Here is a 16,131-nt window from a genome sequence, read left to right as displayed (position 1 = left end):
TATTATTATTACTTTGACGAATGATTTGCTACAACTTGTACAGGATGTCTAACTTTAGCCGATTTATTCTATATATAACTACAGAAAACTGTAGTTGGATTTTTATACTTTCCGCATGCATTTTTTAGGGTTTAAAAAATTGTTTAAAAACGCATCTATTTTTGGAGGTTTTATCTTTTTATACTTACAAAATTTTATAATTAGATTTTTCATTAATAAATATCTTTTAAATTAATTATCAATGATATATACACGATCACGAGAAGCATTGTAATAAAAAAAATCGAACCGAAATCTGATATGACCATACGAAATCTCGTTTACTCCTACGAAATTGGCATTTTATTTTCAAATGAAATATGAACTATTTCTAAAATCCTAATGTTCTCAAATAATTCGTAGTATATTTTATTAATAATTTTGGTATTTGTTTTTTAAATAAATTTTTTATCTCGTCGATATAGCATACTTTATCCTTAAAGTATCAAAAATTATGGAATTATTGGCAAATGCAAAGAAAGCTGTTGCTAAAACTTTAAATTTTCAAAACAAGATGCCAACAAATGCTTTAAGACGGACATCTGACTTTCGATTCTTATTCGATGTATCTCGCTACTCCACCCGCGGTATGTCGCATTGTCAAACGATCTTTTCGATCGCATATCACTGATTCTACCTGCGTACAAGGAAGAGATCTCGTGCAGATCTTCGAGGTCACTCACTCTTCGGCCACTCGAGCGAAAATGTCGTCTCGAGGAACTTGACTTTCGTCGTACACCGAGTGTCAGACTGTCTGGAAATACTGAGAACCATCTCTCTGCAAGAAACAAACGATACCTAATACAGAAAACCGTAAGGCTGTTCTGCCTTAGCTCTTGGAAGGTTCGGCCGCGTGAAGAACCAATTTCTAAAGATCCGAAATGTTTTTCTTGACACTCGCGACCATCTGATTATCTTGTCATTAGCTTTCTAATGAAAAGCCAAAAGGCACATAATTCTTTTATGTAAAATATTATCAAATTATAATGAGATGTTTTAATTTATTTCATTTATATGAAATTATAATATATTAAGGGTCTTGGGAGGAGTTTATATTTATAAAGTATAAATATAGTTTTTTATTAAAAATAGAAAATGTATGTCACACTGTGAAGATAATCTCGATAGAATTAATTCTGGTAGCCGAGATTGTACTGGAATCATTCTGTCTCTGCGCTTCTCCCAGTCATGACAAACCGGTAAGGGTTGAGAAGCGAAGGACAACTTCCCTTTAAGGAGTAAAGTCGACCGATACGGACTAACGGGTTAACTCAGTTCGTAAAATCGACGATCGAAGAAAAATGCAGGGCGCACTTAAAGTTTCTTCGTTGTAACACCTGTCCGCGCCTCTTTTCTCGAGATCATCGAACGATAATTACAAGGTCGATCTTACGTGATGTTGTTGAATTATTTGTTTTATTGAATTAGAGTTAAAGAATAGTCTGTGAAACAGTATTATTCCAGTAAGATTCCTAATTTATTTTCACAATATAGACACATTTTGTTCGTATTATTATTTATAAATATAAAATGCGAAAATTGTTTTTTGTCTTCTGAAATTATAGAACAATAATCCTTTTCATTTTCGATGTATTTGTGATCCAAGTTCGCACACTCTTATTGCGCGAATAAATCGAATTTCTGTGCATATTTAGTCAATGTATTTCTATTGGAAATCTTTTTCAACGATGAGATGAAGGATAATAGAGATCCAGTAAAAAACGCAATTCACGAATCGATCATTCTATACTCATCTGCTATCGCGTGGTTGGGCATATTCTTCTATAAATTACCCTCCACAAATGGTACCTTTGATATGATGAATATCACGAAGGTTGCGAGTTCGAACGGAATTATCTCTACAGTGGGATTACCAGCTGTAAAGTCAGTGAGACTCGTCCTTGCCATTTCATACTATTCCGTTTCACCGTGTTCGCTTCATCTCATCCAACGACATATTAGGTTACTTCCAGTTAAGTGACTACCTGACAGGATAATTAGGTACTAATTCCTATAACCTATTGCCGATACGCTTTCTGATTAATTGCTCTGAGTAAATCGGGTGGATTTGAGAGTAATCGCGTTTCTCTTTATTTTCAGTATATTATAAATAATATATATAAATAAACACATTACACTAAACACTTTAATATTTTATAGAATGAAAAAAGGGGGGGGTACAATTTATTTATTTATCTTTCTAATAATAAATTTTATAAATTCTTTCAATTAATTTTCTACAAACGCGATACTTTACTTTAAATATTGATTATATCTCATTAAAATTTTTATATATAGAAAAATTATTTTATATACAACTCAATTTTCAAGTAAATTATTTTAAGATCAAAAAATCTTTTTTTTTTGTCGCAGGACACAATCACGTCAGAAATCCTAATGTGGTTAGTGGTTTGAATCAGGTCGACAATAAGACATTGCAGTGGTTCGGCGCCACGGTCTCAGCCTCTAACAAGGATGGAGGTCCGATTCTGGTAAGTACAACTTCTCCGATATTGAAATGCAAATTGATTTACACTTTAACCGGAAGAAAACGTTAACACCGTTCTTCATTAACAAATAATAATTCTTTGACGTGCGATTGCTAAACGTAGCAACGCTAATTAATTACGAAAATCCATAATGTAACATTGGATTTCCGATTAATGAATCGACTTATATTCAATTGACATACTCCGTTGGCACAAATTTTAACTATAGCAATCATTAACGTGCTATGCCTAATTTAAAATGCTTCGTTCTTTCTCTACAGAGATAATATATATGGGGGGATAAAATAATAATAAAAGATTACATTAATTTTTAATGCGAGAGATTATTATTTCAGCGGAAATATTAACTTTTTTTAGCTGTATATGTATGCGTCGTGTTTATGATTCGTAGAAATCTCAGGACGCGTTATGGAAGTTTAATGAAATAAACGATATGTGCCAATGAAAATAAACGATAGGTATCTAGTTGAAATCTAGGGGATCTCAATCTCTCTTTCTCAAGAGGGACTTTCAAAACAAAAAGATAAGAATATTTTTAAAAAATATAAAAAAGCAAGCAATGAAGAGATCGTTCGTTGCAATGTTTTTTTTAAAATTTTAATATATTGATTTGATTTGAATATTTATAAGATTTATAACTAGAGTTTCGAATAGATCTTCTAAGAGATTACAAACGTGTGTTCCCAGAAGGCCACAGCTTCTATTTCAGGGTTCGAAAACAAACGAATTCCCGGCGCGTTCCTCGTTTCGTTTGTGACGTAGAGACGTCTCGCGAGCGAGTCAAATTAGCACAGAAGTCAAGTTATTTATTTTTAATGAAACAATTGAATTACACGATAATAATTAGAGGGAATCAAGAAGTATTTATCGCACTATTAAGAACCGCTTATATCATAATTGTTGAAAAGTCTTTCAATTTACAATTACTGTGCACTAATATATAGTGTGCTAAAAATAAATTCGTATATCAAGTATATTAATTTCTATTTTTCATTTATAAATATAAAATGAAAAATAATCCAAATCTATCTACAAATATATAAATAAAATATTAAAGGCTTATTTATATATTTAATTATAACGATACGTCAAAATATCAAAATGCGTTATTTTTTTTCTCGGATATAAAATTACGATCTTTATATTCAGTCGCGTCACAAAGAGTCCTTTTCGGCGGCGTTCCCCTGTTATCTCATCAACACTCACCATCTGCGATACGTGTTAAAGTCATTATCCGTCCGATCCGTAACTTCCACGCAGATTTCCAATTCAGAGTGCGTGCGGAGCTCCGTTATGTCGATCCGGCACGTTTGCAATGTAACGCCCGGCTTCGCCCTCGCTTAGATGCGTTTCTTGCAATGGATTTCCCGCGCGGCACACAACCAAAGGATATACTCCAATCTAGCGCGAAGATCTCTGCTCTTCCCGGAGAGAAGTCCTGGGTCCTTTTTTTCTCTTTTCTCCCCCTTCCCCCAAATCGTACGGCGGTCCCTATGATGTATGAGCCGTCCTTATCTATCTTTATGTGCGCTGCGCTTACGCGCGCAGGAGACTCACGCATGTGCGTATGCTCATCACGCGCGGCTGCGGTGGCCGCTATGATGGCAGATGCGAAGATTGAACGAATAAGCGGGGAAAAAGGGTAAGCCAGGAAGCGGCGTTCGCAAAATACACAGACGGACGGAAGAATTTACGTTTCACGACGATTTAGTACAACAGACATTTTTTAGGGTGAATAATTAATTTCGTATTGCATCATTTATATTGTCTTATAATTATGTTATATTATTTTCTGTAAATTTTTTCTAATTGTCAAAATTGATCTGTCATATAAATATTTTTAAATATCGCATTGTTTATAGTTTGTTTTTATATTTATATTCTATCTGCATCTTTAATATATCTATGATTATGTATACATTATTATTATGGTTCGAAAAGATTTTAAAAGTGTTTATTTTATTTATTTATTTTAATATTAATATTTAGTTCATCTCTTTCTCTCTTTCTCTTTATTTAATATTATATTTTTTATATTTATTATTTTACATATTCATAGATTAAAGAATTTTTATAAAGATATAGAAGCATTCATTAAACTTATCGGATTTTTTTATCAGATCGCAGAATGTTATGTTGACTATTTGTGTCCAGATCATTTATAACGTTAAGTAATTCTAAGTGATTGCCCGATTAAAAATGATACGTGAATGACTAGGTAGTTTTCGAGGAAATTTGATACAGTCAGTCGGAATGAATCGGGACCTTACGATGAACGATGAAGGAGGAGGCAAGCCATAAATAAGGCCGCATTCGTATGTGAGAGGCGTATTAGCGACGATTATCGTTCTCATGCTCGCGTAATTTTCACATAACGAAACGTCGCTGCACGCTATCCCATCAACGACATTCCCATCCTTCCCTGACGCGCCGACATTATTCCGAAATTATCTACTTACTCCAGAATGCGAGGACGCACGTTCCCTATAGTAAACGCTTTTTTCGCGATTGCTCTTCCTCGTTTTCTCCATATCTCTTTGTTTTCTTTATAATCTACAAATTAAAACTAAGTAATTACTACTGAGGCAGAAAACTTAAATTCTTCGTTCTTTCGATACTCTCCTCTCTTATTTTTTTTCGTAAAATATTTAAATTTTTTACGATAAAATCCAAAATGCGAGAACGCACGTTCCCTATATATTAAACGCTTTTTTCGCGATTGCTCTTCCTCGTTTTCTCCATATCTCTTTGTCTCCTTTATAATCTACAAATGAAAGCTAAGTAATTACTACTGAAAAAAACTTAAATTCTTCGTTCTTTCGATACTCTCCTCTCTTATTTTTTTCGTAAAATATTTGATTTTTTACGATAAAATTTATTCAATAAAATTAGTGATACATATGTGATGTATAAAAATCGTGCACTGTGTATATAATTAAAATAGAAAAAGAATGATAGTAAAAAATAGATGATTCATTCAGTGAAGTGAAGCGCTTATTAATTGAGAAAAAAAAACTATTATATAAATTTTATTCCTAGAAAGAAACTTTTAATTCAATTTCTGCAAAAAGGGAATGATATTCATAAAGGTCTGATAAAGTCTGATTTATGAGAGTGATTAGCTTGCTCGTCCATTAGAAAAAATTACAGCCGATGGAAGTCGAGTGTCTTCTTTTACGACCGGAGATGCGTGCGTGAGTCGCATATGCGATATCGTATACAGAGACTTCAATGCGCCTATCTACGGTGTTAAAACAATGTGTCGATGCGTTGCATTATATTCCCGTCACGCATGGTTGACGTTTGCCGGCTTTGAGTTCAGTGCCTTTCGAAAATCAGACACGAGTTTGAACATATAAATTTGTGTCTAACTTAACCCGATCTTTGTAATGAAAGATTTATTGTGATCAAAGTCACAATAATGATTTAAAATTGTGACTTTCATCACAATAAATCTATCGCGATTGTTAACAAACATAATAACAAATCAAATAATACCATTTAATATCACAAATCAAAATATATTTTTTATTTTAAATATATAATATTATCATTAAAAAATCGTGGTATAAATTTATTAAAATATCTGAAAACTTGTTTATATGATGAAAATTAAAATAAGAATTTATAAATTTATGAACAACTATAAAAATCAAGATTATGTGTTATATGTTCTTTTGTGCGCAATATGTCTTTTAACAACAACTGATTTTGAGAATGATTTGAGAATGATTTACATTTAAATTGACTATTGTAATTACATAGTGCTACTAATATATAAATGTCGCATTTTTTGAGATATACACATTTACATATGATTACATGCAAATATCCTTTCTCGCGCTTTTCATCACCTTTTTTATTGCTAAATGGACAAAGATCGAACTCTGAGGGCGATTGTCACTTTCGAATAGAAACTCGTTAATGCTCTTTGTCGGACGCCGTTGGCGAATAATAGCTCATTTCGATGTTTAGCAGCGAATTTCACGCGTTCGGTCGTCGATCGACTCACCACCGGCGAGTGGCTTTGCCATTAATCGCCCCCCGGGACAAAAAGATCGCGCGTAAAGATCGCCCACGAAAGGTGAACGAAGGCGCCGTCGGTGCTGGAGGGTGTTTTAAGTTTTATGCAACAACGTTTTATCACTTTAGGAAGTCACGGTCTAGACCTTGCGATAAAGGTCTAAATTTTAAAGATTCAAATGACTTATTATATCGTTATAATATCATATCAAGTCAATCACAAGAGGAATATAAACGTCAATCTAATAAATCTAACTTTCATTTGATATATAATCAGGATTCATATTTTAGTACATTTTACAATTAATCTCTCTCTGATAAACTAGGATCTGCATATAATAAACCAAAACGCCTCTGGCATTATGCTTGCGATTCCTCGTGCGTCGGTGCGATTTAACGATCTTGTGGTCTTACGAGGGCGGCATCGAAAGGTCCCTTCCTGGTTGCCCTTTCGTTCCTCTACGTACAACGTAGGGATAATTTGTAAGTCGTGCGGAATGTTAGATCTTCTTGGTCATCGTAGAAGTTGGCAAGAGCAATATTCGCGCGAATATATAAGACCGGCCTCTCTCCCGGGGCGGACCTTTCACCACTGACGCATTCCTCCTTTTCGCGCATCCTTGGTGCAGACGCATCGTCCTTTTTTTTACCGCAATTCAACGGCACTTCTTAATCTGTTTTTTTCATCGCATCCCCTCGTCTCTCTCTTTCTCTCGCGATCTGCCGACATTTCAAAGATGCGACTCTCGATTGCTAACAGATGTTTCGCGTTTCGGACCTTTCTCCGGCGTACTCTCTCTCTATCTAAATAAAGCGAAGGTGCAGTTTGTTATTATTCGATGCAAGATGTATAGACGATACACTTTATAGCGAATAAACTACTCCCTCATCCTCGATTTAACTGATTGAAAAGTATCGTAGCAGCTGAAGTCAATTTAACCAATACATAGTGAAATATTTTGTTATTTTTTCCTCATGATATTATTAAAAATGATTATTGTCTTTTAAAAAATTTGATAAAAAAATGTCTTATATAGATGTGCAATTATTTATAATCAATTCTTCATGGTTAACGAATTTGAGATTCGTGGTCATCTCGTTGTCATACCGTAAATTTTGTTATATTAACTTGACGTTTCGATTAAATTTGCAAAGAGAAGATTCGGTGGATGCGGTGAACAATACAGAGAGAAAGAAAGAGAGAGGGGACCCAAGACGAAGAGCGGAACTCTTCTGGAAGTAAAAAAAAAACGTTCGACAGGGTGAAGAGAGGCAGAAACGAAGGAACAATCGGTAACAATAAAATATAGTCGAGGTAGAACGATAAAGTCACGATGTTGTTCTCCCCGTTGGGGCGAGTCGCTTTCGCTTTCGTCCTCCTTGTCGTAGTCGTCGACGTCGGCAAAAGCGCATCGATTAAAAGTTAAGCCAAGTCCACCGCGCGCTATCAAAGCAGAGGACAATCGCGACCTCGGCGACCCAGCCTGAAAGCAGAGCCTTGTACGAAATCCTCGTCTCCTTTCGCCGTTCTTCTGTGAACCCCCTGTGTAGCTGTCCCTCCTTTCCCTTTCCTTCCCTTCTTCCTTCTTATCCTCCTTCTCTTCTTCGGGACCTCTCCATTGCCCTTTTCTTTTTGCTCTTCGTCTTTTGCCAGTCGGAGTTCGCCGCGCGTCTCCTGTAACCATTTTCTGCCACTTCATCCTCGAACTTCTCTCGTTCTTTATTCTCGATGCTTCACCCCTTTTTGGGAATTGGCGGGATCTCTCTTAAACGCGCGCACGCGGCGTTGGATAGGTCCGAGATGGTTGTTTGTCGGCGCCCGTGAGAATGGAAATACCATCGTCGGATGGGACCGACAGGACAATGTTCGAGAAATTCTCGCGACTATGCGAGAGATACCGCGAGACGTTGTTGATCATCCTGTCTTCGTACGTGCCGATCTCTTTTGGTGATTCGTCGTTCGGCGCCTTCTACGCGTTCGGTACATCGCGATAAAGAAAGAATGAATGATTGAGAAAAGATAGAGAAAATTTTATAGATTGATCGGTTATAGAACTCTTGTGAATCGTAGAAAAGATGTTACTTGATAGTTTTCTAATCATGAATCACAGGCTCTTGATCTATCTATTCTGTCAATCTATGCAATTATAATTTATTTTTTTGTGCGATATATTTTAATGATAAGAACTATTAAAAACAGATTGTTTTATTTAAATCGATATACGTTTCTGAGTTTAGATTTCTATATTAAAAATTGTAAAGGGAAATGATTTCTGTTCGTAGTAATAAAATTGCGACAAATGATGCAAGATTTAGTTCTTCATAAGATCGAGAGAATCAGACTCACTGAAATTACACCAGTTTCAATCCCCGGTCTCTTCGGGAGGTTCGCTCGAGTCAGAAATAAATTTCGATGATTTCTTGTTCGCGAATCAACGCCTCTCATCCGCCTCCCGATGAAAACGAACGAGAGGGAGGAGTTGAAGCGGCATGAGGATAATCCAGCGAACGGACAATACGCATTCCGGTCCTGTGTTTTGTCGGCGGGACAAATTGCGATGCCCGTTAAACGCTTACTTTTTGCCCGCAGCGGCCTTTCGTGCCCTCCGGGCACTCATATGGGCGATGCACTTTGTTGTCTTAGCGACGTCGCTTTACGTGAAAACGCTTCTGACAGTGGGAAAATTTCGAGATATTTTATTCGAAAGATATTTTAAATCGCGCGAAAAAAAAAATATGTGATTGTATAAGTATTTAGAACATTAAATTTTTAATTTCATATATTGAAATAAAAAGAACCGATATATTATATTCCGCCAAATAATCCGCCAAAAATGATTAAAAATATTAAGAAAAATTATTGTACAATCTATAGGGCAACTAACTTATTCTTATTTCAATATAACTATTAAAACGAATTTAATGACAAACATTGTATGGGAGAAAAGTCATAAAATCTTTGACATATATTTTCGAATTTTTTTAAGTAGGCAAGTCTTAAATGAACAATCCAAGTCGCCTGGCTACGATCCCGCGGCTGGATTACACTGCAACCGTATGATGTATAAATAATGTTGTGACTCACACTGACCACGCGAGGTGACTCAACTTCGAAATTAAGGCGACGTGCTCGCGCAAACCACCTCCGTCTTCTTAGACTCCACCTTCATCACGTAAATATCTCTCCACGTCGCTAGTCTGTTATCCTGTCGCTCGCGAGAATCGTTCTCTCGACAAAAAGGAGCCAGGTGAAAGATGTTCTTACGGGAGCCGAGCAAATTCAAGGCGAACTCATTCATTTCCGGATAATTTATATCCGCACTCCCAGATAAAAGTGATAGCCGCTTTTCCGGATTTTGATTTCAGTAATAATTTTTTCATGAGCGCACAAAATATACTTAGATTATTTATTTTAGCAATATCGTCGCAAGATAGAATTAGATTATAACAGAATTAACTTTGCGACACAATAGAACAAATTTTTAGAATCAAATTTAAGAATCAAGAAAGGTTGCAAGAAAATTATAATGATACTTCATTTTTTAATAATGATATTGTTGTTTGAAATGATAGCAATGTAATAATACGAAAAAAAATTAAGGGATAAATTACTGATCTGATAATCTTAATGATTGAACTTGAAATATATTTATCCGCAAGAGAGAAATTTGCAATATTTAAGTCGTTATTTTGAACGAGTAAATTTCGATGCTTAATTGCGAGGTTTAATTTCGACATCAATTCGTCAAAATGTCCATGAGTCAACATTTTTTCCTCGCGATGCATTACCATAAAACGACATTTCCGCTGATAATTTTCAGTAGTGTTTCTCATTAATTTAAAATAAATGAAATATCCCGAAATTATTGTGGATTACGAGGGTGAGCAATATATGTGATGTTTTATGACCAGTCGTTCAGACCATTTCGTCTGAATAAAATCGGTTTTTGCCCGTTGTTATGTTTTTACGTGCCACTTTCAACGTGTTTTATCGTTCACCGAGTTCCGGAAGTATCTTTCCAGTATAGTCATCTCAGATCTTACATGACGAATATTCTACAACTCAAGCGAAAGAAATACATGACGTAAAATGTCATATTAAATTTGACAAACTTTATTACAAATTGAAAAATTTTAAGCGCGACTCTATTATTTATCTAAATATAAAATATCACATTGCAACATTTTAGGTGCTTATTTTATTATATAATATAATTCACATTTATATTTGTTTTTTTTTAATGTACGATACGTACATTTGTATACATACATAATAAAGATTCAAAATATTCAAGAAACTTCCATGAATATAAGACATATCTGATAAAACACTTCTTTTGACACATCAGCAGAGATGATGTATTATTATCAGCTCATTCTTATCGAGTCTGATCCCGAAAAAATAAATTATTCGTCAGTCGCAGAATATGCCCTTTCTATAAAACTTTAAATGAACTGTCAACCGGTTGAAAACACTGTCCGATCTATTCGAGCGAACGAGTTACGCATATTCGACCCGAGATGACCTCATTCAAATCCTCAAAATAACTTTTGCCTCCATTGGGGCGTACTGCCGAAACGATATCCTCGTCGAACCCTCTTTTCTTCTTCAAATTTATCGATCGACCGCAGATAAACTTAGTGGCGCATATCGATGCGTCAGCGTAAAAAAGTGTTATAATTTGTGGATAAATCATGATTCTTTTCTTTGACATGCTTGTATTTTAATATATAAAACTTCTTCAATCTTATAATATGATGTATGCGTTAAAAAAAAATCACATACATAGTTTTTTATAAATTTTATAAATTTTGGCATTTGTTTTATACAATTGCCTTTAAATTTAAAAGATATTGAAATTGATAAAAAATACTGATTTGCAAAGATTCGAAAATTTCTAGAGAATTATGTTATTTGATTAATTGATGGTTACCTTCTTCAAGATGGGGAAAGCTATTGCTTACGTTACGCGAGTCTGAAAATAAATCGGTGCCTTCCCCTCGCAAAGTTGAATCTGGTAGCGCAATCTTTACGGTTCTGTCAAACTTTACGATCGAGCGATTCAAGCCAGTCCTGCATTTTATCCTTTACTATGTTCGACCTTTATTGTTCGAAACGTGTAACGCACGTGTGCACGCAGGAAACTGCTATGAGAAGTTACGGCCTAAGTGTACTCTGATAAGTATTAGAACTTGCTTGGCCAAGCGAAACAGTACAAGTTACAAATTACAACCATATTCTGCCATTTTGCACGCGTTATCCGTAATGCATTTATCTTGTAAGGGAAATCAAATCTCGAGTAGATAATTGAACAAAGATAACTGAAAACGCAATTTTAAACAAAAAGAATTTTCTAGTCCAGATAATACAAACGTTTGAGAAAGACGTCTAAAAGATATTCTATTTTATAGATATAATTTTTCAGACTTTCTCTTTTATATAAATTTTCTTAAATATTTCTCGCACTTTTGTGCTGTTTGGCCGAAGAAAGGATCAAGTGGCAAGGGAGCTCGTTCGCTTTAACGGCCTCTTTAAGGACACTTCGTGCATGGACCGACAGAGAAAAAGCCACGGCGCCGTTTCGGTTCTTGCGCGTTGCACTCGGTGAAAGACGAGGAAGAGCCGGGACCGAATGAAGACATTAAAAGTACCGTGTCATTAGCCATCTTTAAAGCTCCTCTCAAGTGGTCCTTCTTAATGAGAAGAGTAGAGATCGTGCGCGTGCAATCTACGAAAAGAAAAGCGAGCGAGTCGAGGCGGAACGCGCGGCACAGACGGACATTATTATTCCCTTCCTCTTACAATTAGACGCACGTTACTTTGGCTGCCGGTCGGAGCATCGGGCAATTTCATTGCTGTGAGCTTCCTGCCGCTTGCCCGAAAGCGTCCCTCACTCTCTCACACACATATACCGTATCATTACTTCCTTTTAAATCCTTCCGCGCTCTTTAATGAAGCGCGAATCGCGAGCCGGCCACACCTTCGAAATTTACCCTACGTATATTCCTCCGTATCATCATCGCGCATTTTCATTGTCCGATACACGAATATTATATCGCCTTTAATTATTCGAAGGATTCCTTTGTAACCTTCGTCACGCACCATTGCATCGTCTCTTGGGAACAACTTGATTAAATGCGCGTTGAATTTTGCTCCCGATATTTCCTATCGTAAAATGTTTACAAGTTATAATATTTGATATATTTTTCACGTATATAAAAAATGACTTAATTGCATTATAAAATGTATTAGAAAAAAATAGACATTACGAAGAGGGAGAGAGAAAATATTTTAATTATTTTTTTATCATCTCTATAAATTTCAAATGAAATGTATTGCGTGATTTGATAACGAAGACAATTTCTTCTATTTTCATGGTTCAGTTATGTATTTAATCATTACCCTAAATACACCATCGTGTTTCACGGAACTAATTTCCGGCTATTAGTAGTGTTTGTTCACGGAGATTTGGTTGCGTAAAAGTGACGAGGTCGAGCCCAGTAGTCAAAGGCGCGTCTTCAGCGGCATCCAGATTCTGTCCTCTCTAATGAACCGCGAATTACTTACGTTTATCGCGAAGCACGCAATTTCGCGTCTTCTCGAAATGCATTCTTGAGATCGAAGCTACGAGATTCGAGCTGCATTCTGTTTCATCTACACGAATGATAATTTATTGCGTTTTCTAGCGGTCTATTATTCCGAGCTGTTTTTAATCACACCTGTGCAAAGGAAGACTTCAGAATCGCTAATGGCGTGCTTTAGTTAGCATACCGATCGATTGAATATCAAAGGCGGGATTTCCGGTGTGTTTCTCACACCGTTAGAATCATTTTCACGTTTGCACCGAGCAGAATCAGAGCATATTCTAATATAAAAAATTGTTCAGTGAATCTAGCATATAAATGGAAAAAATAAAAAAAACTCTGATGTGTCAAAAAGATAAAAATTAAATTAACATTAAAGTGAAAGAGAAATTTCATTTTGTACAAAATAAAAATTCTTTAAAATATACTTTGTTAAAAAAGAAATATATTAATTGTCGGTAGATCAAACCTATCAAAGACTCGTATCGACGAACTGCCATAAACGATTTCGGCGTTCACAAACGGACAAATCGCGCATACTGGAGCGAACTCGATTGAGCTAAACTGGCGCAATAGATAAATTGCGGCACTTCAGCGTATCTTCTTTTTTTTGCGTCCTTCATCTTCGCTGATCGGTGTTCGTCGATAGGCAACGACCGACAGCGTGACGATCGTTACATTCAATCAGCCTGCGGTTTGTCAGCACCATCTCAAAAAGCCGCGCACTGCTCCAAAGTGGACAAAAACTTTCATAGGACAATCAGTTCGAGTACCTTTTTGCCAAGGATTTGTCGACGAATTTGAAATACATGTCAATAATGACGCGGTCTTTAAATACAGTTACGTCCCCGATTTCTAATTAGTTCGTCTGAAACAAGACGGGAGCTCGTCATTAAGAGCGACTCTTTCGGATAATCTCGCGCACCGTGGATCCATCATCGGCCTGATTACGTTTTTCATCGGGGGGACGACTTCAATCAAGCCAGAAGAGTCCTTTTGTAATTTTCGATTAAGGCTGGGGCACGGCATCCCCAAGAGGGATACATATAATGACGCACCGTATAGTAACACGCCTTTAATTGACTCGCAATTAATAATGCATGCTTGCGTGTGTTGCATTGGGTTCGCACGAGAACTGCGTCCATATAATCTCCATCTCCTAAAGAGCTCGGCATTCGTTCACGCGATCCTCATGCATGCGGAATCAGCGTGCGTCTTGTTAAGCCTCATTTACATAAACTAGCCTTGAAAAGCGTTTAAAATGTTGGCTAGTGAGACAAATTATATAATCATACGAAGCTACCGTGCTATTTCTGAAACTGCATAATATCCTTGTATAATTTTAAAATCGATTTAAATTATTCTCGCTTCTGTAGCTTATTTTATAATCATATGTGAGATAAAAAAAATAGTGATACTTCTCTCTCTTTGACACGTATCACGTATAATGTATCGTGACAAAATGCAATGTTATACAACTTTTGTTATATACTTACTTTGCTACACTTATTGCTAGCCTTGAACATCGTTTAGCGAATCGTACGTGAGTACAACGCGGTTCTTTATCTTCCCGATGAATCTACACAGTGGCGAGAATATGATTGCTGGCCACGCCATGATTTCATCAACAAATTAACGATGATGTGCAATGTGTACTGCGATAAATTGTCGGGACAGGTCGCCCGAGAGATTTACGATGTAGAACCTGAGACATCGGGCATAAATACCGTCCGTTATATGCTCGCGCGTACGTTACATCGCGTTATTAAGGTCATCAGCTGCTTCTGGTTGCTTGGTCAAGTACAGATGATTGACATAATGCGTGAGAGAAACTCACGGTTGTATAGGTCCGTCTAACGAAATGGTTTCTACAAATGTACTTCATCTGATTATTCTGTCGCCTAAACGACACGTCACAAACGATAAGATTTTATTTGAAATTTTATAAAGTAATCCTTCGTAATCATGATACATTTATTTTCAACGATACATACCAGAAATCAAATCAAGGTAAAAGGTAGATATTTTAATTTGAATTGCGTCAATCATTCTTTATGTTATTAGAATTTAAAGGGTTCTTTTTTTAATGAACTTTATTTTGAGATTGAATTGAATTTTATATTTTATATATATCTTATACATCTCATAGATTTAAATTTTTTAAACTTTAATTTTGAAGATTTTTAACATTGAAAATAAAAAATAAGAATTTACAGCAATTGATGGAATCTTTTATTAATTTTTAGCTAAAATCTCAGCGTCAAATCGAACATAATGATAGATGTTTGTGACTAAAAAAGACATTCGATCTGAAAGAGCCTAAGCACAAAACATCGTAGACACGTTTGCAAGATCATTCGTGCGTTACTGGAATAGAATCAAATTACAGCTTGTCTACGTAACGCGTACTTATGAGAAAATGCCTAAGGCACTTGAATTTAATATTAATAGTATCTGCAATAATCGAATGCCTATAGCAATGCATGATGTTTAGCGATAACAAAAATTATGCAAAAAAGAGTTTTTCTTCCAAGGAATCATCAAAGCTGTGCAAACTGCACGTATGTAAATACGTCCGAGTATCTCGCAGAAAGCACGTGTACTTCTAAACGCGGCAGTGATTCGTAAGGTTTACGTAATGCGCTTTCCGGGGTTACTAAACATGTCTGAAGTCTATATTCTTGCTATATATTTTCTCGTTAATGAGTCATAAGACGGAATAGTAGTATAAGCAATATTTTCTTAATTATAAGAAATAAAAATTCAATTGACATAAGATTCACTTATAATTTATCGTAAACTCTTTTATGATTCTTAAAAAAAAAAAGAATTATAAATTTCTCCTGTCGATAAAATAATTAAATGTATAAAATATGTGAATAAGATTTCATTTTTAGAGATTTATATCGCTATTCTGTTTTGATGGAGTTTAACGTTAAATAAAAGGTGAGAATTGCCTAATGCTATCAACGGT

At 35.6% G+C, this 16,131-nt stretch overlaps 1 protein-coding gene across 2 annotated transcripts in view; it reads left to right on the top strand.

Annotated features, from left to right (window-relative positions):
• The window catches only part of If (integrin subunit alpha inflated), a 67,316-nt gene that overhangs the window by 23,640 nt on the left and 27,545 nt on the right, over positions 1 to 16,131 (top strand). For both annotated transcript variants that reach the window (XM_083058400.1, XM_083058397.1), the window contains exon 4: positions 2,413 to 2,531. In XM_083058400.1, coding sequence (XP_082914526.1) covers positions 2,413 to 2,531 — 119 coding nt within the window. The remainder of the gene's footprint in view (positions 1 to 2,412; positions 2,532 to 16,131) is intronic.

The sequence above is a fragment of the Prenolepis imparis genome, unplaced genomic scaffold, assembly GCF_030444845.1.
Source record: "Prenolepis imparis isolate NDT839.2.m4 unplaced genomic scaffold, iyPreImpa1.0 SCAF_2, whole genome shotgun sequence".
In the NCBI taxonomy this organism is placed as follows: domain Eukaryota; kingdom Metazoa; phylum Arthropoda; class Insecta; order Hymenoptera; family Formicidae; genus Prenolepis; species Prenolepis imparis.
The sequence above is the reverse complement of the archived record's forward strand: the minus strand, read 5'-3'. Positions and strand labels throughout refer to the sequence as shown.